The sequence below is a fragment of the Lampris incognitus genome, chromosome 4, assembly GCF_029633865.1.
Source record: "Lampris incognitus isolate fLamInc1 chromosome 4, fLamInc1.hap2, whole genome shotgun sequence".
NCBI lineage: Eukaryota > Metazoa > Chordata > Actinopteri > Lampriformes > Lampridae > Lampris > Lampris incognitus.
This window is the reverse complement of record NC_079214.1, coordinates 18,991,768-19,018,909: the sequence shown is the minus strand read 5'-3', so window position 1 is coordinate 19,018,909 and position 27,142 is coordinate 18,991,768. Positions and strand designations below refer to the sequence as shown.

General features: G+C 45.3%; 1 protein-coding gene across 1 annotated transcript in view; it reads right to left on the bottom strand.

The window, feature by feature from the left end:
* The window catches only part of myo5aa (myosin VAa), a 107,731-nt gene that overhangs the window by 37,881 nt on the left and 42,708 nt on the right, over positions 1-27,142 (bottom strand). Inside the window, exons 6-12 of the mRNA XM_056278186.1 lie at positions 21,679-21,822; positions 16,814-16,899; positions 14,860-14,963; positions 8,024-8,130; positions 6,927-7,192; positions 6,496-6,577; positions 5,734-5,874 (exon numbers count right to left, since the gene is read on the bottom strand). Of these exons, the coding sequence (XP_056134161.1) occupies positions 5,734-5,874; positions 6,496-6,577; positions 6,927-7,192; positions 8,024-8,130; positions 14,860-14,963; positions 16,814-16,899; positions 21,679-21,822 (930 nt within the window). The remainder of the gene's footprint in view (positions 1-5,733; positions 5,875-6,495; positions 6,578-6,926; positions 7,193-8,023; positions 8,131-14,859; positions 14,964-16,813; positions 16,900-21,678; positions 21,823-27,142) is intronic.

The following is a 27,142-nucleotide window of genomic DNA, read 5'->3' as shown; positions in this document are numbered from 1 at the left end:
CGCTTTTCCAGAACCCATGGTTTTAAGCTGCGTTTCCTCACGCAGGCGACCTCCATTTGTGTGGGCGTTAAATGCCAAGGTCTAGTATGTGGTGGGAGGTGCTAACAGGTTGATTTACTGTAAAGCAGAATGTGGGTGTAAAAGGACAGATGGGCTCACAGAGAAGTGCAAACCTTCCACCGCAACCCACAAGCCCTCCGCCCTCGTCTCTGCAGCCACTTCGCTTCGAATCCTCCCCAGGATCAAATTCAAGATTCAAGATCCAAAGGTTTATTTGTCACACACTTCATGTACAAGTACAATGGAACAACAATAATAATAAAATGAGAGTAAAATATAATAAATTTTTTTAAAAAAAAGTAAAAAGAAATATCTGGGGGGTATGCAGAAGGTATATCCTGCTACATACATATATTGTGCAGTTGCTATACAAGTACATGTACCACAAGTGTGTAAATATACTGAATGAGCAAAGTGGGAAGTGTCTGTGGCAAAGTGGTAAAAGTGGCAGTAGTACTACAAAAGTAATAGTTATTAGGGTGTCCGGGTGGCGTGGTGGTCTATTCCGTTGCCTACCAACACGGGGATCACCGATTCGAACCGCCGTGTTACCTCCGGCTTGGTCAGGCGTCCCTACAGACACAATTGGCCGTGTCTGCGGGTGGGCAGCCAGCACCAGTGCCTCCTCTGGCCCGGTCAGGGTACCTGTTCGAAGGGGGAACTGGGGGAAATAGCTTGATCCTCCCACGCACTACGTCCCCCTGGTGAAACTCCTCACTGTGGCTGGCGACTCCACATGTATTGCAGGAGGCATGTGGTAGTCTGCAGCCCTCCCCAGCTCGGCAGAGGGGGTGGAGCAGCGACCAGGATGGCTCAGAAGACTGGGGTAACTGGCCAAGTACAAGTAATTGTTATGTTGTGTTTAGTGTCCTTATGGCCTGGGGGAAGAAACTCCTTCTGAGTAAAAGGTTTTCTGGATCAGTGGGGAGACACTGAACTCCTTCAGTAACCTGAGGTGATAAAAGACGCTGCCTCACCTTTTTCCTGTTCGGTCCTCAGGGATGTAAACGCCGAGGCCAAACATAGTAACATAACAATTACTGTTACAGTTTGACTGATTTGATTGCTGATATTTCATTATATAAATTCAGTGGCACTTTTGAGTGTGTGCTTCCATGTTTGTGTACTTGCGTGGTTGAACTAGCAAAAAAATTGTTTAGTTTAGGAAACACCGCGTAGGCGAGCTTCGTGTTGAGGATAACAGTGTTTGTATACTTCGATGTCCTTAAGCCATGTGAAATTTAAATCGTACCGAATCTTATTTGAATCCATGAATCTTAATCTCAAGGCATCCCTCCATTATCCAAACCGCTTATCCTGCTCTCAGGGTCGGGGGGATGCTGCAGCCTATCCCAGCAGTCATTGGGCAGCAGGTGGGGAGACACCCTGGACAGGCCGCCAGTCCATCACACAGGGCCGACATACACACACATTCACACCTAGGGACAATTTAGTATGGCCGATTCACCTGACCTACATGTCTTTGGACTGTGGGAGGAAACCGGAGCATCCGGAGGAAACCCACGCAAACACGGGGAGAACATGCAAACTCCACACAGAAGACGACCCGGGACGACTCCCAAGGTTGGACAACCCCGGGGTTCGAACCTAGGACTTTCTTGCTGTGAGCCGACCATGCGTATTGCATCTATCTACATATATATATATATATACTGCTCAAAAAAATAAAGGGAACACATAAGCAATGCAATGTAGCTCCAAGTCAATCACACTTTTGAGATATCAACCTGTCCAGTTAGGAAGCAACACTGATTTGTGAACCAATTTCACCTGTAGGTAAATTGTCTAATTTCCACCAGGTGGAAATTAGACAATTTGCAAGACAACCCTATAAAAGGAGTGGATTTGCAGGTGGTGGCCACAGACCATTTGCCTGTCCTCATCTTTTCTGGCCGATCTTTGGTTAGTTTTTCATTTTGCTAGTGCCCTCACCACTAGAGGTGGCATGAGGCGGTATCTGCAACCTACAGAAGTTGCTCAGGTAGTGCAGCTCATCCAGGATGGCACATCAATGCGTGCTGTGGCAAGAAGATTTGATGTGTCTCCCAGCACAGTGTCCAGAGCATGGAGGAGGTACCAGGAGACAGGTCAGTATACCAGGAGACGTGGAGGGGGCCGCTGGAGGACAACAACCCCGCAGCAGGACCGCTATCTGGTCCTTTGTGCAAGGAGGAACAGGAGGAGCACTGCTGGAGCCCTACAAAACGACCTTCAACAGGCCACTAATGTGCAGGTTTCTGCTCAAACAGTGAGAAACAGAATGCATGAGGATGGTATGAGGGCCCGACGTCCACAATTGGGGCCTGTGCTCACAGCCCAACACCGTGCAGCCCGATTGACCTTTGCCAGAGAACATCTTGGTTGGCAGATTTGCCATTGGCGCCCTGTGCTCTTCACAGATGAGAGCAGGTTCACACTGAACACATGTGACAGACGTGAGAGAGTCTGGAGACGCTGTGGAGAACGTTCTGCTGCCTGCAACATCCTCCAGCATGACCAGTTTGGTGGTGGGTCAGTGATGGTCTGGGGAGGCATATCCTTGGAGGGCCGCACAGACCTCTACGTGCTAGCCAGAGGTACCATGACTGCCATTAGGTACCGGGATGAGATCCTCAGACCCATTGTCAGACCATATGCTGGTGCAGTGGGCCCTGGGTTCCTGCTCATGCATGACAATGCTCGTCCTCATGTGGCCAGAGTGTGTCAGCAGTTCCTGTATGTCGAGGGCATTGATGCTATGGACTGGCCTGCACGTTCCCCAGACCTGAATCCAATCGAGCACCTCTGGGACATCATGTCTCGTACCATCCACCAACGCGATGTCGCACCACAGACTGTCCAGGAGTTGACCGATGCCCTGATCCAGGTCTGGGAGGAGATCCCTCAGGAGACCATCCGTCATCTCATCAGGAGCATGCCCAGACGTTGTAGGGAGTGCATACAGGCACGTGGAGGCCACACACACTACTGAGCCTTATTTTGAATCGTCTTGAAGAATTTCCACAGAAGTTGGATCAGCCTATGTTCTTATTTTCCACTTTGATTTTGAGTATGATTCTGAATCCAGACCTTAATGGGCTAATGATTTTGATTTCCATTGATCATTCTTAGGTTATTTTGCTCTAAACACATTCCTCTGTCTAATAAAGATTTTCAGCTGAAATATTTCATTCATCGAGGTCTATATTGTGTTTTTAGGTGTTCCCTTTATTTTTTTGAGCAGTGTATATAGATAGATGCATGTGTGAACAGGGCCTAAAATACCTTAGCTAGGGGTAAGTTGTACTGCCACACTGCAGCTCGACAACATGTTAGATAAAACATAAATTTAACAAAAATATGACCTCAATCAACATCTATACAACTGTAAAATGATGTCAAGTTGAAAAATTGGTTATCTGTTGTTGTCAACACCGTAACATTATTTACTCTTAACTTTATGATTATTATCATTATTATTGTAGGTATTATTGTATTTTATTATTGTATTGTATAGTATTATTATTATTATAGTGTGTGTGTGAATCAATTAATTGTAAAGCATTTTGAGTGGCTGTTGCCCCTAGAAAAGCGCTATAAAAATGCAACTTTATATATATATATAAAATATATTCATCTTCAGCCACTTCCCCGGGGTCGAGTTGCGGTGGCAGCAAGCCAAGTAGGGCACTCCAGATATCCCTCTCCCCAGCAACGCCCTCCAGCTCCTCCTTGGGGATTCCAAGGTGTTCCCAGGCCAGACTAGACATGTAGTCCCTCCAGCGAGTTCTGGGTCTACCCCGGGGTCTCCTCCCAGTTGGCTGTGCCTGGTAAACCTCCAAAGGAAGTTGCCCAGGAGGCATCCTAATCAGATGCCCGAACCACCTCAACTGGCTCCTTTCGATGCGAAGGAGCAGCGGCTCTACTCTGAGCTCCCTTTGGATGGCCAAGCTTCTCATCCTATTGCTAAGGCTGAGCCCAGGCACCCTACAGAGGAAACTCATTTCAGCAACTTGTATCTGTGATCTCACCCTTTCAGTCACTACCCAAAGCTCATGACCATAGGTGAGGGTTGGAACGAAGATTGACTGGTAAATTGAGAGCTTTGTCTTCTGGCTCAGCTCCCTCTTCACCACATCGGTCCGGTAAAATGTACGCATTACCGCTGATGCTGCACCAATATCCGCCTGTCAATCTCCCACTCCATCCTAACCTCACTCATGAACAAGACCCCGAGATACCTGAACTCCTTCACTTGAGGCAACAACTCATCCCCAACCCGGAGGGAGCAATCCACCATTTTCCGGTGGAGAACCATGGTCTCAGACTTGGAGGTGCTGACTCTCATCCTGGCCATTTCCCACTCAGCTGCAAACCACCCCTGTGCACGCTGGAGGTCGCATTCTGATGAAGCCAACAAAACCACATCATCTGCAAAGAGCAGAGATGCAATTCTGAGGTTCCCAAAACGGACACACTCATCATCTTGGCTGCGCCTTGAGATCCTGTCCATGAATATCACAAACAGAATCGGAGATAAGGGACAACCTTGGCGGAGTCTGACACCCGCCAAAAACGTGTTTGACTTTGTGCTGAGAATGCAGACACAGCTCTCACTTTGGTTATACAAGGACCGAATGGCTTGTAGCAACTGATCTGGTACTCCATACTCCCACAGTACCCCCCACAGAGTGCCCCGGGGTACACAATTGTAAGACTTCCCCAAGTCCACAAAACACATGTAGACTGGCTGGTCAAACTCCCATGCCTCCCTCAGCACTCCCGCAAGGGTAAAGACTTGGTCCGTTGTTACATGGCCAGGACGGAATCCGCATTGTTCCTCCTGGATCCGAGGTTCGACAGTCGGTCAGAGTCTCCTTTTCAGCACCCTAGAGTAGACTCTCCCAGGGAGGCTGAGCAATGTGATGCCCCGATAAATGGAGCACACCCTCCGACCTGCCTTTTTGAATAGGGGACGTGTTAGCCAGGTTCAGGAGCTCCTCGAGCGTTCTTTCCACCGCTCAACAACATCTCCAGTCCGGGTCAACAGTTCCCCTCCCTGGCAGAACACAGCCTGAGTCAAGCCCTGCTTCCCCTTCCTGAGTCTCCGGATGGTTTGCCAGAACTTCTTTGAGGTCAACCGAAAGTCCTCCTCCATAGCCTCGCTGAACTCCTCCCACACCTGAGTTTTTGCTTCCGCGACCGCCGAATATATAGATATATATCATCGACCTATAGGTGTCGCTGTGGTTTGTGAGGAATAGTACATATAGGTAATCGAGAGGAAGCGAGGCAGCGTGGATTAGATGATCTTGAATAAAGAGCTAGCACGACTAGTGAGTTACAAACTTAAAGCCTTATTTATTCTACATTTGATGATTTTTGTATGCTTGTAAAAATAACAAGCAACATCTTTGTAAAACAAAAGTACAGGGGGAAAACAGAGACCTTGATGCTTGAGCCAAATGTCAAATATAGGAAGGGTTCATTGTCAGTGCCGTTTTGTAAATTCATATACATCAAAAGTCTCCTTAAACAGGATTACAGAACCCTACTTTTTATTAGCTTTTATTATTACCACTCATGTAATTGTGTTTCATGTTTGTTGGCGCTCTATCTGTTAAAAATAATCAAAATCAGTTTTATTTCGTAAGTATGTTTTTAGTAAAGTACCTTGCACTCCTCATCAAGCAGGTCTAAGACGCCCATCTTGGCCTCTATGAGGTTGATGCATGGCTGGTTATCATAGAAGTCAATTAGAGTCCAGGGAATCTGCTCCCTCATGTATTCTTCCTGTTCCAGCTTGAACACATGCTACTCACACAATTGAACACACACACACACACACACACACACACACACACACACACACACACACACACACACACACACACACAGTTTTAAGCTTTAAACGTTGGACTATACCAGTGTAGCACTTCCACCAAAATTGTCAAACTTAACCAAAAAAAACAAAACAAAATAAACGCTATTGATTATATAGAATAAATGGTGGCATACTGTAAAAACTTTGCTTGGGTTTTAGAGGCACAGAATACAGTAATATCATAAAAGCTTTAGACACCCTCACCCTGTCATTATAAACATTGTCAAATTAGGCCCAAGAGACTGCAGTTATAATGAGTAATGAGATGCTTTAGTGGGGGAGCAATAAAAAACTCCACAATAAATTATACTGCCCTAAAGCAGCCCCCTTTTAAACTGTGCCTGTGCTCAATGCTGACCAGAAATTTACTGTAATATCCTAACCCTTCAGTCTCTGTGATATGCAACATTGAAAAAAGCTGGAACCAAATATCCTTTAAAAATCATACCACAGAGCGTGCAGTTTAATATGTTCAAATGCTAAATCAAACACAGAGCCGAGCATGCTCCCGCATAAGCACACACGCTAATATGCAAACGAATGCGGCTTACCATATTGAACTGCTGTTGGAGTTTCTCATTGGCATAGTTGATACAGAACTGCTCAAAACTATTGATGTCAAATGTCTCAAACCTGGTGAGGGATGAAGGAAGAGATGAGATTTAGGAGCAGAGGTCGAGAGTTACCCAGCTGTTATCCCAGTTAAATGTCTAATCTCAGGAAAGAAACACTGTCAGTAAAGCTCACTATTTAAATCCATACTTGAAAAATAATCAAAATTACCATATTGCCGTTTGTCCTGGTTATCTTTTCCATCTTTTCTCAAATTGTGTTTTGTACAAAGCTTTGTGTAACATTGCATACTGTTGAGTTCGATGACTCCTCCAAGCCACAGTTTGTGCGGCATAGGAGGTACATAGCAAATCTCGAAGTGGGGGAGACGATCTTTTAACCACACACACACAACACACCACATACACACCCATAAATATCGAGGACCCCGATAAAGGAATTCTGTTCAACGTTGGTGACCAGTGCCTTGTTGACGTGCTCCACTATCCAGTTGAACAGCTTAGCGTAGATATGTTTGGCCAGCGCATCGCGAGCATTGGTTGCCTGGAGACGGGGAATCGGTTTGATGTAGGTCTCAGCGGCTGTCTTCAGCTTCCTGTGACACAGCCAATGGGACATGTCCTGGTAGGTCACACCAACCAGCTCACAGAATGCCGTTAGGTGGCTGTTGTTGGGCTACAGTACAGACAAGGAATTGACAGTCACTGCCTGGTTGAAACACTACGATGTTTCATGTTTTTTAGAAATGGAGAAAAGCTTTGTTGATACTTGTGCAATTTTACAACATCTATAATACAATATCAGTGGCTTTGCTAGGCTTCATGGTCATGAGACATTTTCAGCTTTTTATAGCAACAACCGTGTATGCAATGCTGACTGAATGCACACAATGATAGAATACTTATGTATATGAAGCACTCTACACACATATGTAGTGTGGGATCTATACACTGTCAGTTGTATGTCTTACACAGTCTTGCATTGGATGCGAGGTCCCATTGACCCTGTACCATCAATGCTAGTATGTGCATACTACACAAGAGATTGATATATTCTTACACCGAGGACACCAATATATATTCCTCCTATCTATAAGTCTTTAAAAGTGATGACTGAGTTAAAATTTGTTACTTTCCTCAATGAAGCCTATTTATATTAGAAATATTAGATTTGATTTTGTATGGGGGTCATGAATACTGCATTACAGCTTATTTACTTTTGTTGGCACATTGTTAAATACTCTTTTTACACTAAAGTGAGATGTTATTAAAAGCACCATGGAGTTTATATCTCCCACACATATCTATTGTGTCATTTACCACTTCCATATTTTCCAAACATTTAACTCTAAGTTAAGACTTAAATCTTTATGCACCAAGCATCAATTTAAGCTGGTTTACCTTCATAAATTGTAAAAGTCCATCCCTTAAAACCCAAACCTCAAGGTGTCTCTTTCATTTGTTACTCATTGATAGTCAGTGAAAGCGTATTTCGTGTTATGCTCACAGCAATGATGCTGCTGTCTGAATCTCTGTCCTTGATCTCCACATTGCCCAAATGAAGAACAGCAGCCAACACCTGGAACAACCCAATCTGATACGACTCATTAATCCCTGTGAAGGAAAGGGACAAATACAATAGTAAGCATGCACGCACACACACAATTTCCATGACATGCAATCACTTTTTTTAACCCTAACTTTAAACCTCACGAAGCACATCGCTAACCCTAAGCCTCAACAGACCCCATATTCTCACCTTATCCACAATCATCGCTGAATAGCATTAGCATAACTATGGTCTAGGGACTTGGTAATTACTGTTCCAACAATTTGGGATACATCAACACAGCCACTGGGGATGCACCAGTCAGTGCATTCTTGGTGTCGGTCCCAAGCCCGGATAAATGGGGAGGGTTGCGTCAGGAAGGGCATTCAGCGTAATACCTTTGCCAAATCAAATATGCGGCTCATGAATCAGATTTCCATACTGGATTGGTCGAGGCCCAGGTTACCAACAACCGCCACTGGTACTGTTTGCCAGCAGGGTGCTGGTGGAAACTATGCTACTGTTGGGTGAAGGAGAAGGAGAGGGGGAAGGCATGTCGAGAGACAGTAGGAGAGGAGGAAGGGTAGGAGTGTGGAGGTGAGAGTAGGAACTTTGAATGTTGGTACTGTGACTGGTAAAGGGAGAGAGCTGGCTGATATGATGGAGAGAAGGAAGGTAGATCTACTGTGTGTGCAAGAGACTAGGTGGAGTAAGGCCAGGAGCATTGGCAGTAGGTTCAAACTCTTCTACCATGGTGTGGATGGGAGGAGAAATGGGGTAGGGGTAATCCTGAAGGAAGAGTATGTCAAGAGTGTGTTGGAGGTGAAGAGAGTGTCATACAGAGTGATGAGTATGAAGCTGAAAATCAAAGGTGTGATGATGAATGTTGTCAGTGCATATGCCCACAAATTGGGTGTGAGATGGAAGAGAAAGAAGAATTCTGGAGTGAGTTGGATGAATTGGTGGAGAGTTTACCCAAGGAGGAGAGAGTGGTGATTGGAGGGGACTTCAATGGGCATGTTGGTAAAAGGAACGGAGGTGATGTGTAGGTATGGTGTCAAGGAGAGGAATGTGGAAGGACAGATGGTGGCGGATGTTAAAAAAAGGATGGAAATGGCTGTGATGAATACGTATTTCAAGAAGAGGGAAGAACATAGGCTGACGTGTAAAAGTGAGTGGAGAAAGGTGCACACGGGTGGGCTATAGCTTATTCAGGAGGTGCAATCTAAAAGAGATTGAAGACTGCAAGGTGATGAGAGGGGAGAACATAGCTAGGCAGCATCGGATGGTGGTCTGTAGGGTGACTTTGGAGATCAAGAAGAGGAAGAGAGTGAAGACAGAGCCAAGGATCAAATGGAAGAAGAAGATGGAAGACTAATGTGTGGAGTTCAGGGGGGAGTTAAGACAGGCACTGGGTGGTAGAGAAGAATTGCCAGATGACTGGGCAACTACTGCAAACAGTGAGGGAGACATCTAGGAAGGTACTTGGTGTGTCATCTGGACAGAGGAAGGAAGACAAGGAGACTTGGTGGTGGAATGAGGAAGAACATGAAAGTATATGGAGGAAGAGGTTGGCAAAGAAGTGGGATAGTCAGAGAGATGAAGAAAGTAGAGGAGTACAAGGAGACGCAGCGTAAGGAACAGGAAACGGCATATGGCAAGCTGTATGAGAGGTTGGAAAAAAAGGACAGAGAAAAGGACTTGTACCGATTGGCTAGACAGAGGGAACAAGCTGGGAAGTGCAGTGGATTAGCAAGGAATGAAGTGAGGGCAGCTATGAAGAGGATGAAGAGTGGAAAGGCGGTTGGTCCAGATGACATACCTGTGGAGGCGTGAAAATATTTAGGGGAGATGGCAGTGGAGTTTTTAACTACATTGTTTAACACAATTTTGGAAAGTCAGAGGATGCCTGAAGAGTGGAGTAGAAGTGTACTGGTACAGATTTTCAAGAATAAGGGTGATGGGCAGAGCTGTAGTAACTACAGAGGTATAAAGTTGATCAGCCACAGCATGAAGATATGGGAAAGAGTAGGGGAAGCTAGGTTAAGAGGAGAGGTGAGCAGCAGTATGGTTTCATGCCAGGGAAGAGCACCACAGATGCGATGTTTGCTTTGAGAGTGTTGATGGAGAAGTATAAAGAAGGTCAGAAGGAGTTACATTGTGTCTTTTTAGATTTAGAGAAAGCATATGACAGGGTGCCGAGAGAGGAGGTGTGGTACTGTATGAGGAAGTCGGAAGTGGTGCAGGATATGTATGAGGGCAGTGTGACAATGGTGAGAGGTGGGTGGTAGGAATGGATGACAGATGGATTCAAGGTGGAGGTGGGATTACATCAAGGCTCAGCTCTGAGCTCTTTCTTGATTGCAATAATAAAAGACAGGTTGACGGATGAGATCAGGCACAAGTCTCCGTGGACTATGATGTTCGCGGATGACATTGCGATCTGTAGTGAGAGTAGAGAGCAGGTTGAGGAGAGCCTGGAGAGGTGGAGGTATGCACTGGAGAGTAGAGGAATGGAAGTCAGTAGCAGCAAGACAGAATACCTATGTGTGAATCAGAATAAAGACAGCGGAAAATGCAAGGTGTAGAGGTGGATGAGTTTAAATACTTGGGGTCAACTATTCAAAGTAACGGGGAATGCGGAAGACAGGTGAAGAAGAGAGTGCAGGCGGGGTGGAGTGGGTGGAGAAGAGTGATTTGTGATAGAAGAGTACCAGCAAGAGTTAAAGGGAAGGTTTACAAGATGTTAGTGAGACCAGCTATGCTATATGGTTTGGAGACGGTGGCACTGATGAAAAGACAGGAGGCAGAGCTGGAGGTGGCAGAGTTGAAGATGCTAAGGTTTCGTTGGGAGTAACGAAGGAGGACAGGATTAGGAACGAGTATATTAGAGGGACAGCTCAAGTTGGACAGCTTGGAGACAAAGCAAGAGAAACAAGCTTGAGATGGCTTCGACATGAATGGAGGAGAGATGCTGGATATATCGGGAAAAGGATGCTGAAGATGGAGCTGCAAGGAAAGAGGAAAAGAGGAAGGCCAAAGAGGAGGTTTATGGCTGTGGTGAGAGAGGACATGCAGGTGGTTGGCATGACAGAGGAAGATGCAGAGGACAAGAAGAGATGAAAATGGATGACCTGCTGCAGCGACCCCTAATTGGAGGAGGAGGAAAAGAAGGAGAAGAAGAAGAAGGAGAAGAAGAAAGAGGAGGAGAAGAAGAATAACAAGAACAATAAGAAGAACAAGAAGAAGAATTTGGAAAATATCAACAATAATCCCAATTCCCAAGAAAACTGGAGCCAAAGAAATTTGGAATTTCCAACCCATTGCCCTGACACACATCTCCAGTAAGTGCGTGGAGAGAGTCATATGCAATCATCTAACACTGTCACTCTGTGAACAACTAGACCCATTGCAGTTTGCATATAGGGCCAAGAGGGGGGCAGCCTGACACTAATACAAGCAGTGACTGAATACCTGGATAAGCCAGAAGCCTGCACACGGATTTTATTTATGGACCTCTCCTCTGCATTGAATATTGTTAATACAGATATGCTGCTATCACGTCTTCTTAACTTGCATGTAGACTCAGCTGTTATTTGCTGGATAAAATAATTCTTATAAAACTGACTTCAGAGACTTAAGGTAAATGATTTCATGTCTGACAGTCTTGTTTTAAACACTGGAGTCCCACAGGATGGCATTGTATCGCCAATCTTGGTCTCGGTTAGGGCTGGGCAGTTAACCGGAAATGTATCAAAACCGACATTAAGAACATCTCACCGACTTCATCTTGCTCATGTCGGTTCATTCGGTTAATAATTTCTCCCTGTCCAACTAACGTTAGTCTGAGTTCACTCAAAGCAAGCTGGCGGCATGGATGACACAAGCGCTGACACTGAGCCAACAAATAGGCCTCAACCTGAGCAGCTTATACTAAAAAGAATGCCTTGTCCGTCGTATGGACACATTGTGGCTTCAGTGAAGACGACAGAACAAAAAGAAGTCAGATTTAAACACTGCCGGAAAACAATTTCAGCTACCAAAGGAAACACCACCAACTTGTTCAGTTGCTTGGCACACATTACGTTACCGTATATGAAGAGTGCATGGTTCAAAAAGAGAGAGAGACCGACAAACGCCAAAGTGCTTCCACAAACCAGCTGTCGCTAACACAAGCATTTACAAATGCCACACAATATGCAAAGGATTCAAGAAGATGCAAAGAAATCACTGATGCCATTGCATATCACATCACGAAGGATATGGCTCCTGTGGAACATAGTGGGTTTAAACATCTTGTTAAAACCCTTGATAAAAGATACGCTGTGCCATTGCAAAATATTTGTCCCAAACAGCAGTGCCCAACATGTACACAACATGTGGTGAGAAGGTAGCTGCTGAACTAAAATCTGTTCGGTACTTTGCAGCCACATCTGATCTCTGGTCAGGTAGGACGATGGAACCATACTTGAGCCTTACCTTGCGCCACATTGACGGTGAATGGAACCTGCGATTTCAACTGATTTTGATTTCAGCTGTTCGAAATATTCAATAAACATCCATAAATAGTTCATCTGTGTGTGTTTCCTTATTTAAAAATCACAAACATAAGATATGCTTCATTAGAAAAAAATATCCCAGCAGTTCAGCATATTTACAGTACAGACCTTGTCAGAGAACTATGAGGGCAGTGTAAAAAAATAAATAAATGTATATCGTAATCGAGGTAAAATTTTGAAATAATCGTGACACTGATTTGAAGTCACATCGCCCAGCCCTAGTCTCAGTATACACAAATGAAATTATGTATGTAAAATCTCACATTAGTTAAACACGCAGATAGCATGGCTTTAGTGGCGCACCTTACCAAAATTGTGTAGCCCGTGGAACCCTCTATTCTATAAACCCCCTATTCTATAAATAAATGTTAGCAGGTTACTTACATACATCTACCTCGGGCATGTATGTAAGTAACCTGCTAACGTTCATTCAGCATCTCTGATATATTCTCTGCACCATTGCACTTAACCACCTCATAGTCAATCCTTGTGTATATATCTGAAGATTGCTGTGTTGTTATTCTATGGTAAGTACACTCAGAGCCATGAAACCGGAGTCAAATTCCACGTGGGTGCAAACTTACATGGCCAATAAACTTGATTCTGATTCTGATTTAAATCAATTACCATTAAGGGCCAGCAGGTAGAGCAAGTGAGCTCCTTTAAGTACCTGAGGACAGCGCGAGACCTATCTTTTCCCTTTACAGATCATGTAGAATGCATTTACCATAAAAAGCACAGCAAAGACTCTTCCTATTGTGTAAACTAAGGGATTTAAACAGAGTAATTTAAACACTTTAAACAGAGTATACCAATCCCTAACTGAAACTATACTGATTTTTAACTCTATGTCCTGGTTCGAGCACGTCAGTGTCAAAAGCAAGACAAAGCTTTCCAAAATGGATAAACTGGGCAGGGCAATTACAGGCTGCAAACAAACCCAGCTGTCCTATCACCATGGCACAGCAGTCCACACTTAAGTGGCAAAATCTTAAGACGACCATAGCATCCCTTTAATCCCCACTTTCAGCTGCTGCCCTCAAGGCAACGGTAGAGTCCCCTGTGCAAGAAAAAACATCTATAGAAAACTGTACCGGTTGCCATACAATATCTTCACCAGTAAGGACAGCCTGCCACCTCAGCACACAGCGCCTTCTATCTGTTTATTTAACCCGGATTCAGTCCTCCCCATCAAGCACCTGCTGCTCCTTTAATGTAGCCTCTATTGTGTTTTTATGTAAATGTGCTTTAATGTGTCCTGTCTGGATGTCATAGGATGTGTTTTAATGTGCCTTTTTTAATAGCAGTTTTTTTTGTAAATGTAAGCCAAAGACAAATTTCTGCCTTTTGTACACAAAAAAGTAGAAAATAAAGTACTTTCTCTTCTCTTCTTCTGCTTTTGGCTTGTTCCGTTTCTCAGGGGTCACCACAGTGGATTTTACAGTTTTCCTCGGTGCCTTGTGAGTGCACAGCAGTAATGGCAGCCGTTGTTAACCTGGGCCTCAGCTGATCCCATGTGGAGTCTCGACCGATCCGGTAGGGTCTTGTCAATCCGCATACTGACTTGGCAAAATTTCTATTTTGGATGCCCTTCCTGACACAAACACTAACCCTATGGACGGGGGCACAGGTAAAGCACTGGATGCCATCCCAGTATTCATGGACTTTCTAGTCTATTCTAGCAAAATAAATGTCTTCATAGCTTTCCCTTTTCCCTCCCCATACCAGAACAAACAATTACAGCCCCGCTGGCTGATAGAGGTATATGTCCAAAATGTTATTCCATTATCCGATTAACAGATTCACAACTGACTCCATATGTCTTTATGCATGCTCAATAATCCAGAAATAAACAAACGGACTTCATAATTCTCATGTTGGGAATGTCTTCTTCGGGGTGGTTTGTTCCATTTTAAACTTTTTAGCGACACCTACTGTGACTGTATTGGAGAGAGAGATGCTATTTGTCAAAAGGTGGAGACCGAAAAGACTACAAGTTAAACTGTGTGCAATTTGATTCCAGAGTATAATTATCAATACGGTCGCCATCCCTTGTAATGCCCGTCACACATAGCAGTGGTGAAATTGAATAACATGGAATAACTGTAGATTCGGTGGTGTCACACTGTACTGCATTTCTGGGTCGCAATGAAACTGACTACCCCACAGTACGACCAAGTCCTCTACTAACACTAAGTTGTATCTCTGTGCGACGTGTGCGTTTGCTCATATTACCCAGTAGTGTGAAAGCATTGCGTGTGTTGCTGAACTCCTTGGTGTCGTCGACGCCGTCGATGACGGGACTGCGGCCCTGCCTGGTGTACAGGAAGTCATTTGCGCTGCCTAAGGAAAGAATGAGTAAATAAGTCAAAATTCAGTGAACATAGTGTTAGTAACTGACTGACAGACCCTGACCAACAGAATTTTTATGTTGTTCTCAGCCCGCCGAGTTACAGCACCAGAGAGGGCTGTTGTGTTTTTAGATCCCTATATCATACGGGAGAGACTGACAAGAGCTTCTTTTCTTTTTTAGAAATTCCCTGTTTCAATAAAGCCAATTAACCCACAATCCTGGCCACAATCCTACTTTTGGTCTACAAGCAGTTCCACTAGAGCAGTAAGGGACCGAAACAACAATGTGATCACAAACACAAACTTCCCCATTCCGCCCCACGTTGGGTGCTTTGGGTGGCACGGTGGCCCAGTGGTTAGCACTGTTGCCTCACAGCAAGAAGGTCCTGGGTTCGAACCCCAGGCCGCTCCAGGTCTTTTCTGAGTGGAGTTTGCATGTTCTCCCCGTGTCTGTGTCCCTCCGGGTGCTCCGGTTTCCTCCCACCATCAAAAAGACATGCATGTTAGGGTTAATACTCCTGTCTGTGCCCCTGAGCAAGGCAGTGGAAAGAAGATATGGAGTTGGTCCCCGGGCACTGCAGCTAACCACTGCTCCTATACAATAGAATGGGTTAAATGCAGAAAACAAATTTCATTGTAACCTATAATGAAAAAATAAAGGGGCGTTCTTTCTTCTTTCCAGCCAAATAAATAAATAAATAAATAAATAAAACCCATCTCCAACTGGCAATGAATGAGAGCAAAAAGAAGTTAAAGCCCAATAAAAAAAATAAATAAAAAAAAACATATCCGATACATGTTTTTCTTGAGATGGCCACCTTGACTACAGCTTCTGATGATAAAAGCATTTTGCTGCCACTGCTCCTGAGGCCCTGGACTCATACTGGGAACTTTCGAGTCACAAGCCTGCCCCCCAACAGAGCAGGCTGCTGCAGCCCCAAGTGATTACTACCGAGCACTTTCATTTGCATCTCTGATGGCATTAGACCCGATGGAGGACGGCTGAAAATGGGTGCACACCGTAACATCGAATGTATGCAAAGGACATGTAATAAAAAGTCTGTTAATACTATCCCCCCCCCCCCACACACACACACACACACACACAGACCACCTTAATACTTTGAATAAAGCGCTTAGTCCTTAAATACACATAAGTGAAATAAATTTGGACTTTGGTCTCAAATTGATTTCACTCTAATTAACCAAAATCGGTTTCATGAGACGCACTTTACCAAGTGTTGAAGCATAAATTGTTGCCTAGCAACAAGAAGCACCAGGGATGCTGTGAAAGCCCCTTCATTTACTGAACCAGGAAGTTGGGTGGAAAAGAGACTAGCTGTGTTTATGTATGTCAGAACACAAACCCACACACACACGAGAGAGAGAGAGAGAGAGAGAGAGAGAGAGAGAGAGAGAGAGAGAGAGAGAGAGAGAGAGAGAGAGAGAGAGAGAGAGAGAAATGCCAAGTGTGAGGCTGTACGTGACGGAACCAGCAGAGTATGTGTGTGTGTGTGTGTGTGTGTGTGTGTGTGTGTGTGTGTGTGTGTGTGTGTGTGTGTGTGTGTGTGTGTGTGCGTGTGTGTGCTCATGGGGATGAGCAGGTGCATGTCCACCGTGGGAGCATAGTGATACTGTGTCTCATTACAGCTAGCGAACAGAGAGGCGTACCTAAACCATCTCCAACAACTCCACCAGAAAGAATATGAAGTGTAATATGTGGTGGAGTCTGTCAGACTGCTTGTAGCAGTTCACACCAGCAGAACTCTGATCTCTTAATAATCTTCCTGATTAGAGCCCCGGTTTACTGTGGGCTGTGTGTGGGTTAGTGTGATACTTACCCAGCCTCAGAGTCTTGAGTTCAGGCAGATGAGACGATGCACACAGCTGGTAGAAGATGTGGTAGTTCCTCTCCTCGTCCGCCTGAAAGATAGCACGGTGATACGCACTGCCAACAACACATTCATAGGTCAAGTAGGTCAATGTATTTTACATCCACACACTCAGCGGACAGTTATAACATAAATCATCTGTTCATAAGGGGAATAACCTGGACACAGTCCCCGTCACAGGGTCTGGTTTCCTTATGATGCTTGATAGCTGTACCTCCCAAACTGGTTGCTGAGGGCCTACAATGAACAGGTAAAATGAGCTAAAGCTGGTCACTACTAGCAGTTGACTTATTTTTAATGTAACATGGATTTTCTTTTGTTAAGTGATTCCAAACAAGATACCAAGCCTTTGATTTTGGGGTTGCCGGGGTTAGCAAATGTGTGGCAACCAATGAAATTAACCCATACACGTGTTAAAGCCTTAAAGCCAAAATGTCTGGGTACGTTACATGGAAGTCTTGTTTGACCTGTGCCCTACATCAAACTACGCCCACACACACACACACACACACACACACACACACACACACACACACACACACACACACACACACACACACACACACACACACACACACACACACACACACACACGTAACCATGCACACGCACCATGGAAGCTAAGCATGAGAGGAATGCGAGGAGGAAAGTAGTCCTACTTTTGCCACAAACAACGTCCTCCTTCCTCGATGGGGTGCTATCTGTGGGTGTGTGTGCAGTGCAGATGTATTCTCTTAACACCGAGCGAGTGTTTGTTCAAAAAGATAAATCCCTTGTTCTTATCTATAGAGACTGTGCTACAGGTTCTGTTAACACTCTGAAAGAGAAGAAAAGGAAGGAAAAGAAAAGGAAGAAGAAAGAAAAAAATGAATGAAAGAAAAGAAATAAAAAGGAAGGAACAAAATAACAGAAGAAATAAAAGAGAAAAAAAAGAAAAAAGAATAAAAGAGAAAGAGAGAATAGAAGAAAAGAAAGGAGACCGAAAAAAGAAAGCAAGAAAGAAAGAACGAGGAACTCGAAAGAGGAGGAGGAAGAAGAAGGAAGGATCTCCAGTGGTCTGATTCAGAGTGACAGCTGGATTGGTGAAGGATTAGTCTACCACATCTCCTCCCACATGATTGTTTGTGTGGATGAGAACGTTCCTGCTGTGTAGCAGCAACACCCTCACAGAGCTGATGAATGTTGTTGTCTTTAGATTTATTTATGACCTTTCCTGAAGCTATTACCTAATAGTCTAGTTGTGTGTGCTACTTTTTGTGCCTCTACATTTGTGAGAATGTTTAGATGGAACTACTGCTGCTCCCATTAGGGGGCGCCACAGCGGCTCATCTTTTTCCATCGCTTCCTGTCCTCTGCATCTTCCTCTATCACACCTGCCACCTGCATGTCCTCCCTCACCATATCCATAAACCTCCTCTTTGGCCTTCCTCTTTTCCTCTTCCCTGGCAGCTCCATCTTCAGCATCCTTCTCCCAATATACCCAGCATCTCTCCTCCACACATCTCCAAGCCATCTCAATCTTGCCTCTCTTGCTTTGTCTCCAAACCATCGAACCTGAGTTATCCCTCTAATATGCTCGTTCCTAATCCTGTCCTTCTTCATCACTCCCAGTGAAACTCTTAGCATCTTCAACTCTGCCACCTCCAGCTCCACCTCCTGTCTTTTCTTCAGTGCCACTGTCTCCAAACCATATAACATAGCTGGTCTCACAACCATCTTGTAAACCTTCCCTTTCACTCTTGCTGGCACCCTTCTGTTGCAAATCACTCCTGACACTCTTCTCCACCCACTCCACCCTGCCTGCACTCTCTTCTTCGCCTCTCTTCCGCACTCCCCGCTACTTTGGACAGTTGACACCAAGTATTTAAACTCATCCACCTTCATCACCTCTACTCCTTGCATCTTCACCATTCTGCTGTCTTCCTTGTTCATGCATATATATTCCGTCTTGCTCCTACTGACTTTCACTCCTCTTCTCTCCAGTGCATACCTCCACCTCTCCAGGCTCTCCTCAACCTGCTCCCTACTCTTGCTACATCACCAGCAAGTTGAATCAGTTCATCTGGACACAACATTTATTGAGAGATACATTTCATCACTCATCCAAGTGACCTCTTCAGTCTCAACTGACTGCAGGTATTCCCACCCTTATAAACAATACAGTGGCATAATGACCAAAAACAACAGTTTCATATGCAAATTGCTGTGACTTTTCAATGGCAATGTGTACTATTCAGAGGATTTGGGATTTCTGGCACAGCATGTTTTGAAATTGGTCCTCCCCAAGGATTGTGTCCCCCGACACAAACAGAGCAATATAGAGTACGCTGTTGTGCTGGGAGGATTGCTGTGACTTGTACATTGAGGAAACCAAACAGACACTGGCCAAGAGGATGGCACAACACAGGAGAGCTAACACATCAGGCCAGGACTCCGCAGTTTACACCCATCTACAGGCCAGTGGCCACTCTTTCAAGGATGAGGATGTGCACATCCTTGATAGGGAGGAATGCTGGTTTGAACAGGGTGTCAAGACAGGCCATCTATGTGAAGAGGGAATGACCATCCCTGAACCGGGGAGGGGGGGGACTAAGAGTACATCTGTCACCATCTTACAATGCTGTGATTGCAACTATTCCCCAATCCTCTGTGAATAGTACACATTGCCATTGAAACTCTATAGTTAATGGTCATGCCAATTTGCATATGAAATCGATCATTGTTTTCGGTCGTTATACAACTGTATTGTTTATAAGGGTGGGGATACCTGCAGTCAGTTAAGACTGAAGAGGACACTTAGATGAGTAATGAAACATTTCTCTCAATTGTGTCCAGACGAAGTGATTCAACTTTCTGCGATTTTCTTACCTGCATTATTGAACATGCATAAGACATACTCTCACTACAAATCACAATGTCATCCACGAACTTCATAATCCAGAGAGACTCCTGCCTGATCTCGTCCGTCAACCTGTCCATTACCATTGCAAACAAGATAGGGCTCAAAGCCGATCCTTGATGTAATCCCACCTCCACCTTGCACCCATCTGTCATTCCAACTGCACACCTCACCACTGTCACACTTCCCTCATACATATGCTGCACTACTCCCACATACTCCCAACGTCCTCATTCAATACCACACCTCCTCCCTCGGGACCCTGTCGTACGCTTTCTCTAAATCAACATAGACACAATGTAACCCCTTCTCACCCCTTATTCATGAAAATCGGTGCCAGTATGAATGTTTACATGTAAAGATGAAGAAATTCTGTAAAAGGTTAAGTCATTTACTGCTCTGATACAATAAAACATACGTTTTCCTAACTGTGAGGATACTTCATGTAATTGTTTGTCCAAAAAATACATATTTGCTGTGTTTTTGACATATTGGTCATGGAGCACAACCAAGCATGTCCATCGTCATGTGACGCTTAGGACATGATGCCCTGGGAGTGTATACGTCGTAGGTGTTTGTGTGTGTGAGGGGGGGGGGGACTGGAGTCGAGAAGTTGGGTGGGACGCCTGCTTGTTTGTGCATGTGTTGTCTATGTGTTATAACTTCTACATTCATCTGCATTCATACTTACAGATTAATTAATCAAGGACTTCTAAAGGCTTATAACATTTGGTATTTGACAGTGTCAGTGCAGGCCTGTACAGAAATAGTAGTAGAAAGAGTAGTATAGTAGATTAATAACCCAAATAGGAACAGATAAAGCTATAAACTGCTCCAGAATCCAAACTACGTAGAACCAAGTTAAAATATTGCTTACAATCACCACGTCTTGAAAATAAGATAAATCATTCGCTCCCTTCTCATGTGAAAACAAACTAGTTCAATAAACGATCTGATTTTACTGGGAGGCACATGCATTGTTGGCTTTGGATAAAACATACCCAAGCTTTGACATTTAGAAATATGGTCGACTTTAAATGTGTAGTATTTTTAGCTGCCGAGCATATAAAAGTTTACATTCCTTCCCAAAGGATGCTTAGATTTGCTTACATTGATCGTAGCTGTAGAGTGAAGCTCAGCGAACATACACACAACTGACGCGTTATTGGAAAATTTACAGAGTACCTCACCTCACCTCGGTCAGCCATCAGGACGCCCCACATAGGGTTTCGGTTGTGCATGTTTGTTTGGAGTAGCGCCCCATTCTTTTAAATTTTTTTTTACAGAGTAGAGGCTTCACAAAAACCAATCTCTGGGTAGACCCTTAAAGCAGGAGCCTTTTGCGAGAGCCCAGCCATTAAGAATGAACACTGCAAGGTCAGGGTTAAGTTTGGGTAAAAGTTAAAGGTCTCAGGTTAAGATTAAGACTTTGAATGCGGGTCTTTGGAGTCTTCTCAGATTAATTAAAACAAATAAAAATGCACGTGTATGTGTCTGGTTTTCCAAAATCTAGACTCATATTCAATGCATTGAATGCTGTGGCCTCTAATGGAGGCTCACTCATTCAAATATTACATGGGCTGCAGCATTTCACTGCAGGTGCATGATGTTGCAGTCTTTTTGAGCTGATTATGCATGCATGCATGAACCAAACAAAATGTTTGACTGGTTTTTTTGCACGCTGTCTTTTTAAGATGAGTACATTTCATTCATAAGTCAAATGCATTGATACAGTAAAAACTGCAGCTAACAATCCCATACCCACTTTGGGAACCAGGAAATGCTAATGAGCTCTGATCAAAAAAGTCCAGCTGGACACAAGTCTGGAGGGGTCCAAAGTAAACCTCAAAAAGGACAATTGTTTTAAGGATTAAGAGGTTCAACTGAGTACTGAGTTATGTTGTTGCTTACCTGGAACACCACTCGCGATTTCTCCAGCAGGTATGTCCTCATGTTGGCCCCAATAATGCGGTAACGCTTGTCGAAGCCGATTTCAATGTATTTCCCAAAGCGACTGCTGTTGTCATTCCTGGTGGTCTTAGCATTGCCGATGGCCTGAATGGCAAAGAGAAACACACAAATGCCGGTGAACAAGGAAGTCGCATTATTACTACATCCAATATTACTGTCAATACCCTAGCCCTCCTGACCACAGCCGACACAATGGTCGATTAAAGCTCCCCCCCAGGACAAAATTAAGGATTTACTTTTGTCCCTCATGGGTTTTGTTTAATCTATCTTCAAATGTCAGATGACAAGCAACACATACACATAAATAAGATTTAATAACTGACCTCCAGGTTCCTACCCTTTCTGCTCTAATAACTCATATCACACAGAAATTAAACAAGGACAATCATTTTCACCACAATATGATTTGTTCAAACTTATGAAGACAGAGGGATTTTTTTTTCTTAAATGAACAGTCAGTGAGAATGCCGATGGGGATGAGATTCCAGCTTTAGTTATTAGTGGATATTAAACTGGCAGTATGAAGCACAGCATTCTTTTTTTTTGGGGGGCCCCCCTTTTTCTCCCCAATTGTATCCGGCCAATTACCCCACTCTTCCGAGCGGTCCCGGTTGTTGCTCCACCCCCTCTGCCGATCCGGAGAGGGCTGCAGACTACCACATGCCTCCTCCGATACATGTGGAGTCGCCAGCCGCTTCTTTTCACCTTACAGTGAGGAGTTTCACCAGGGGGACGTAGCACATGGGTGGATCACGCTATTCCCCCCAGTTCCCCCTCCCCCTTGAACAGGCGCCCCGACCAACTAGAGGAGGCGCTAGTGCAGCAACCAGGACACATACCCACATCCAGCTTCCCACCCGCAGACACGGCCAATTGTGTCTGTAGGGACACCCGACCAAGCCGGAGGTAACACGGGGGTTTGAACCAGCGAACCCCGTGTTGATGGGCAACGGAATAGACCGCCACGCCACCCGGACGCCCCAAAGCACAGCATTCTTAAGTGTGTTTACAGGTATTCTGGAAATGCACTACATATGAGCTCACACTGAAGTATCCATACTCGTCATAACGAACATTTTCAGCACCACTACAGCCTACATCCAACATAATTGCTACCTGACTGAAAGGTTTTCATCAGGTAGCATACATGCATAAAAAAACATCAGTAGATAACAAGGGCGGTCACTAACAAGCTACCAGGTTACCTCAAGTGTTGACATGACAGCCATTAAAACCACTGATGATAGTTATCAGCACTTCTGGAACACATCTCAGCCTGCCTACAACTATCCCAACTATCCATTGCTTGCGTAAGGAAATCATAAAACCCTCATTCAAAAAGTCCAAGGTGGTGCTTCATGCATGATGTTGCTGAACTTGAAACTGGTCGGGGGCTGTTGTAATACAACTGCAGTACTGTGTTTTAATGAAGCTGTGTCCCGGGGCAAAACAGAATCGATTTGGTTCGAATCCCCTGCCCGTAAGGGTTTAAAAAACCTTGGGTATAAGCCTTCCCTGTTTAGCTCTGGGGGGATGGAGTCCTGCTAGGTCTGCATACTTAAAAGCTGCAGTCAGCAGCCTCGGACCGACACACACAGACAGGGCTGATCAATAGTGCCGCACTCACTGAAGGAATTAGCAGGTGGGTGGGCATATATTCTCATACACATGCATGCGCACGCACCAACACGCACACACAAATGCCTTTAGGCATCCACAAACAACACAAAAACATTCGTACACACATGTCCCAGCCAGCCAGGTCAGAGATAAAGTGTGTGTGAGCGTAGAGAGCTCTCGCTGAGGTAAGGCACAATCACACACATACACACTGTTTTACTGCAGACAAGGAGGCTTTCAGCAGGGCTTGTATGCCAATCTTTCCTCTCTTCAGCTGAGCCAGACACAAACACAAACACACACACACACACACACACTCACACACACACACACACACACACACACACACACACACACACACACACACACACACACACACACACACACACACACACACACACACACTTTGCTTGCTTTAGTTGTCCGTCGTGTCCGATGATGACAATCCTGCCTCTGTCACTTGTGAGTCTTCTTATGGCTGTAAAGCCCAATCCGCGATCCACAATGTCTGCCGCAGACAGAACAGGTGAAATCACTGACTGGGGGTGTAGGTGTGGTACTGGCTTCATGTCTCTTCAGACGTCTTCTGGTCCGTCGATCACCGCGGTCCTTCTCGAGGTTTTGCACCCCTTGTTGATAGAGCTCCCGCCAGATGGAGCGTTGGGCGGCAGTGTCTTCCAGCTGGCTCGGGTTCAGGCCGCACTTTTTTATGATGGTCTTCAGCTGGTCTTTGTACCGTTTTTCTGGCCCCCTGCCAAGCGGCGGCCAAGATGTAGCTGGCCATACAGCACTTTACGCGGTAAGCGCTCCTTTGGCGTCCTGATGACATGACCGAGCCATCGAAGTTGGTGCTGGGTGACGGTAGCCTCCATGCTGATGCAGTTGGTCTTGCGGAGTATTTCAGTATGGGGCACTCGGTCACGCCAGGTTATCCTCAGGATGCATTGTAGGCATCTGATGTGGAAGGCCTCAAGCATCCTGAGGTGGTGGCTGTACAGGGTCCACGCCTCACAGCTGTAGAGGAGAGTCGTGATGACAACTGCCAAGTAGACAGATATTTTGGTGTGGAGGTTGAGGTCTTTGTTTTGAAAGACCCTTCTCCTAAGTCTGCCAAAAGAGGATGACACTTGTTTGATCCGGTTTTGCATCTCCCTGTCGATGCTGCAGTCGTCAGAGAGGAAGCTGCCCAGGTATTTGAAGGATTCCACTGTTGCAAGTGGTTTGTCGGAGATGTTGAAGGTTGGTGAATGAGATGGAGGAGTAGATGCCCACTGGCATACTACTTCAGTCTTTGCCACATTTATAGAGAGCCCCAGCCTACCATACGCCCTTGCAGCAGCTGCAAGGGTAGCTTGTAGTGCCTCGGATGTGTGGGCCACAACTGCACAGTCATCTGCGTACTGTAACTCGATGATGTGCTCAGATGTCATTTTTGTGACCGCTTGGAGCCTACGGATGTTAAATAGGTTTCCATCTAGTCTGAAGTCCACAGTAACCCCACTGTCCTTCCTGATTTCCTTGTGGAGCAGCAATGTCACACACAGGAGGAATATGTTGAAGAGAACTGGAGCAAGGATGCACCCCTGACGTACCCCGGTGCACACCCTGAAGGGCTCGGATTCCTGGCCTCCAATGGTCACACGGGCCATCATCCCACATGAAATCTTTGAAGGATGTTGACAAACTTTCGTGGACAGCCAAACTTCAGGAGGATGTTCCATAGGATGTCCCCGTTGACTGTGTCAAAAGCCTTTGACAGGTCGATGAAGGCTATGAAGAGGTTCTGATGTTGCTCCCTACACTTCTCTTGGAGTTGCCGTGCTGTGAACACCATGTACACAGTACTCCTATTCCTCCTAAACCCACACTGTGACTCAGGCAACAGCTCCTCTGAGATGTGTTTTACCAGCCTGTGTAACATGAGTTTGGCCAGGACTTTTCCAGCAACAGCCAGTAGTGAAATGCCACGGCTGTTGCCACAGAGGGACTCCTTTGCCTTTATATATGGAGATGATGTTAGCATCCCTCCACTGCTGAGGGACAGTTTCATTCTTCCATACGTGTGAGATGAACAGGAAAAGTGCACGGGTGCAGAGGTAGCCTCCCTGTTTAAAAATCTCTGCAGGGATACTGTCAGGGCCAGGGGTCTTGTTATTTTTCAGCGACCTAACTGCACAATGAACCTCTTCAAAGGTTGGTGGACGGTCAAGGTTTTGGATGGTGGGGCGGACAGGTAGTTCATCCAAGATCGAGGGATCTGTTGGGGAGGGCTGGTTCAAAAGAGTCTCAAAATGTTCTGCCCATCTTTTTGTGATGAGTTTCTGGTCCTTTATGAGGGTGGTACCATCATCAGACTTCAGGGGGGAGACAGAGCAGTTTCTTGGGCCGTAGATGGTTTTCACTGCATCATAAAAGTTGTGCATATCATTTCTATCGGCATGGGATTGTATTTCATTTGCCTTCAATATCCACCACTCATTCTGCAGGGCACGCAATTTTGACTGCACCTCTCTCCTGGATGCTTGCCATTGTTGCCAGAGTGTAGCTGATGTGGGATTGTTGAGGAGAGCACTGTGTGCTTTATGCATGCCTTTGAGTATGGAAGTTATTGTGCCTGTGTTGTCATTGAACCAGTCCTGGTGTTTTCTGCTCTTGTAACCGATGGATTGGGATGCTGCCTTGTAGAGTCTGGAGCTCACGGAAGACCATTTCCTGTCAATGGAATCATCCGTGCCAAGAGAAGCTCAATGTCTTCCAGGTTTTCAGCCAGAGAGAGGCGGAGATTGTTCTGGACCTCAGCCTTTTCTAGCCGAGTACAGTCAAGTCTCTTCTTTCCTGACCTTTGGAGACGAACAGCAGGGTGTACCTCCACCTGGAGCCTGGTCATGATGAGCCGGTGATCTGTCCAGCACTCAGCACCTCTCATTGCACGAGTGAGTAAGACGTCTTTTGTATCAGCACGTCTCACAATGATGTAGTCCAATAGGTGCCAATGTTTGGAGCGTGGGTGCATCCAGGATGTTTTGTGCTTATTTTTTAATTGGAAGAGGGTGTTTGTGATGGTCAAGCCATGCTCAGCACAGAGGCTTAGGAGGCGCAGTCCATTTGCATTGACTTTCCCAATGCCATGCCCACCAATGACACCACTCCACACCTTGTTGTCTTTCCCCACTCTGGCATTGAAATCGCCCAGCAAAAAAATCTTGTCCTCCTTGGGTATATGACGGAGAGCCTCATCTAGTGACTGGCAGAAGCGGTCCTTTACGTCATCCTCTGATGGCAGTGTTGGTGCATAGGCACCTAGGAGGGTGGCATAACGTTTCTTGGCCAGAGGGATCCTGAGCGACATGAGCCTTTCACTTATGCCAATCGGTGTTTCAGTGAGTCTTGGTAGGAGGCTGTTTTTTATTGCAAATCCCACACCATGCTGATGTTGTCCTCCTGCAGGGTATCCCTTCCAGAAGAAGGTGTAGGTGTCCTCCTTCAGGGAGCCTTCATCCAGGAACCTGGTTTCGCTGAGTGCAGCAATGTCAATATTGTAGCGATTGAGTTCCGCTGCAATTAGTGCAGTCCTTCGCTGAGGTCTTTCGGCATTAACGTCCAGCAGAGTTCTTATGTTCCATGTTGCCAGTTTAAAGGGAATTATTTTCTTTTTTTTATTTCGACCGCAGAGTGGAATGTCCCGATAGGTGCGGTAGCCTATCCAGGATGTTTTGAGTGGGCAATGTTTAGGCCACCTTTTCTAGGCCCCTCCCCAGTTGGGGTGAGCAGTGTGGCTCCTAAA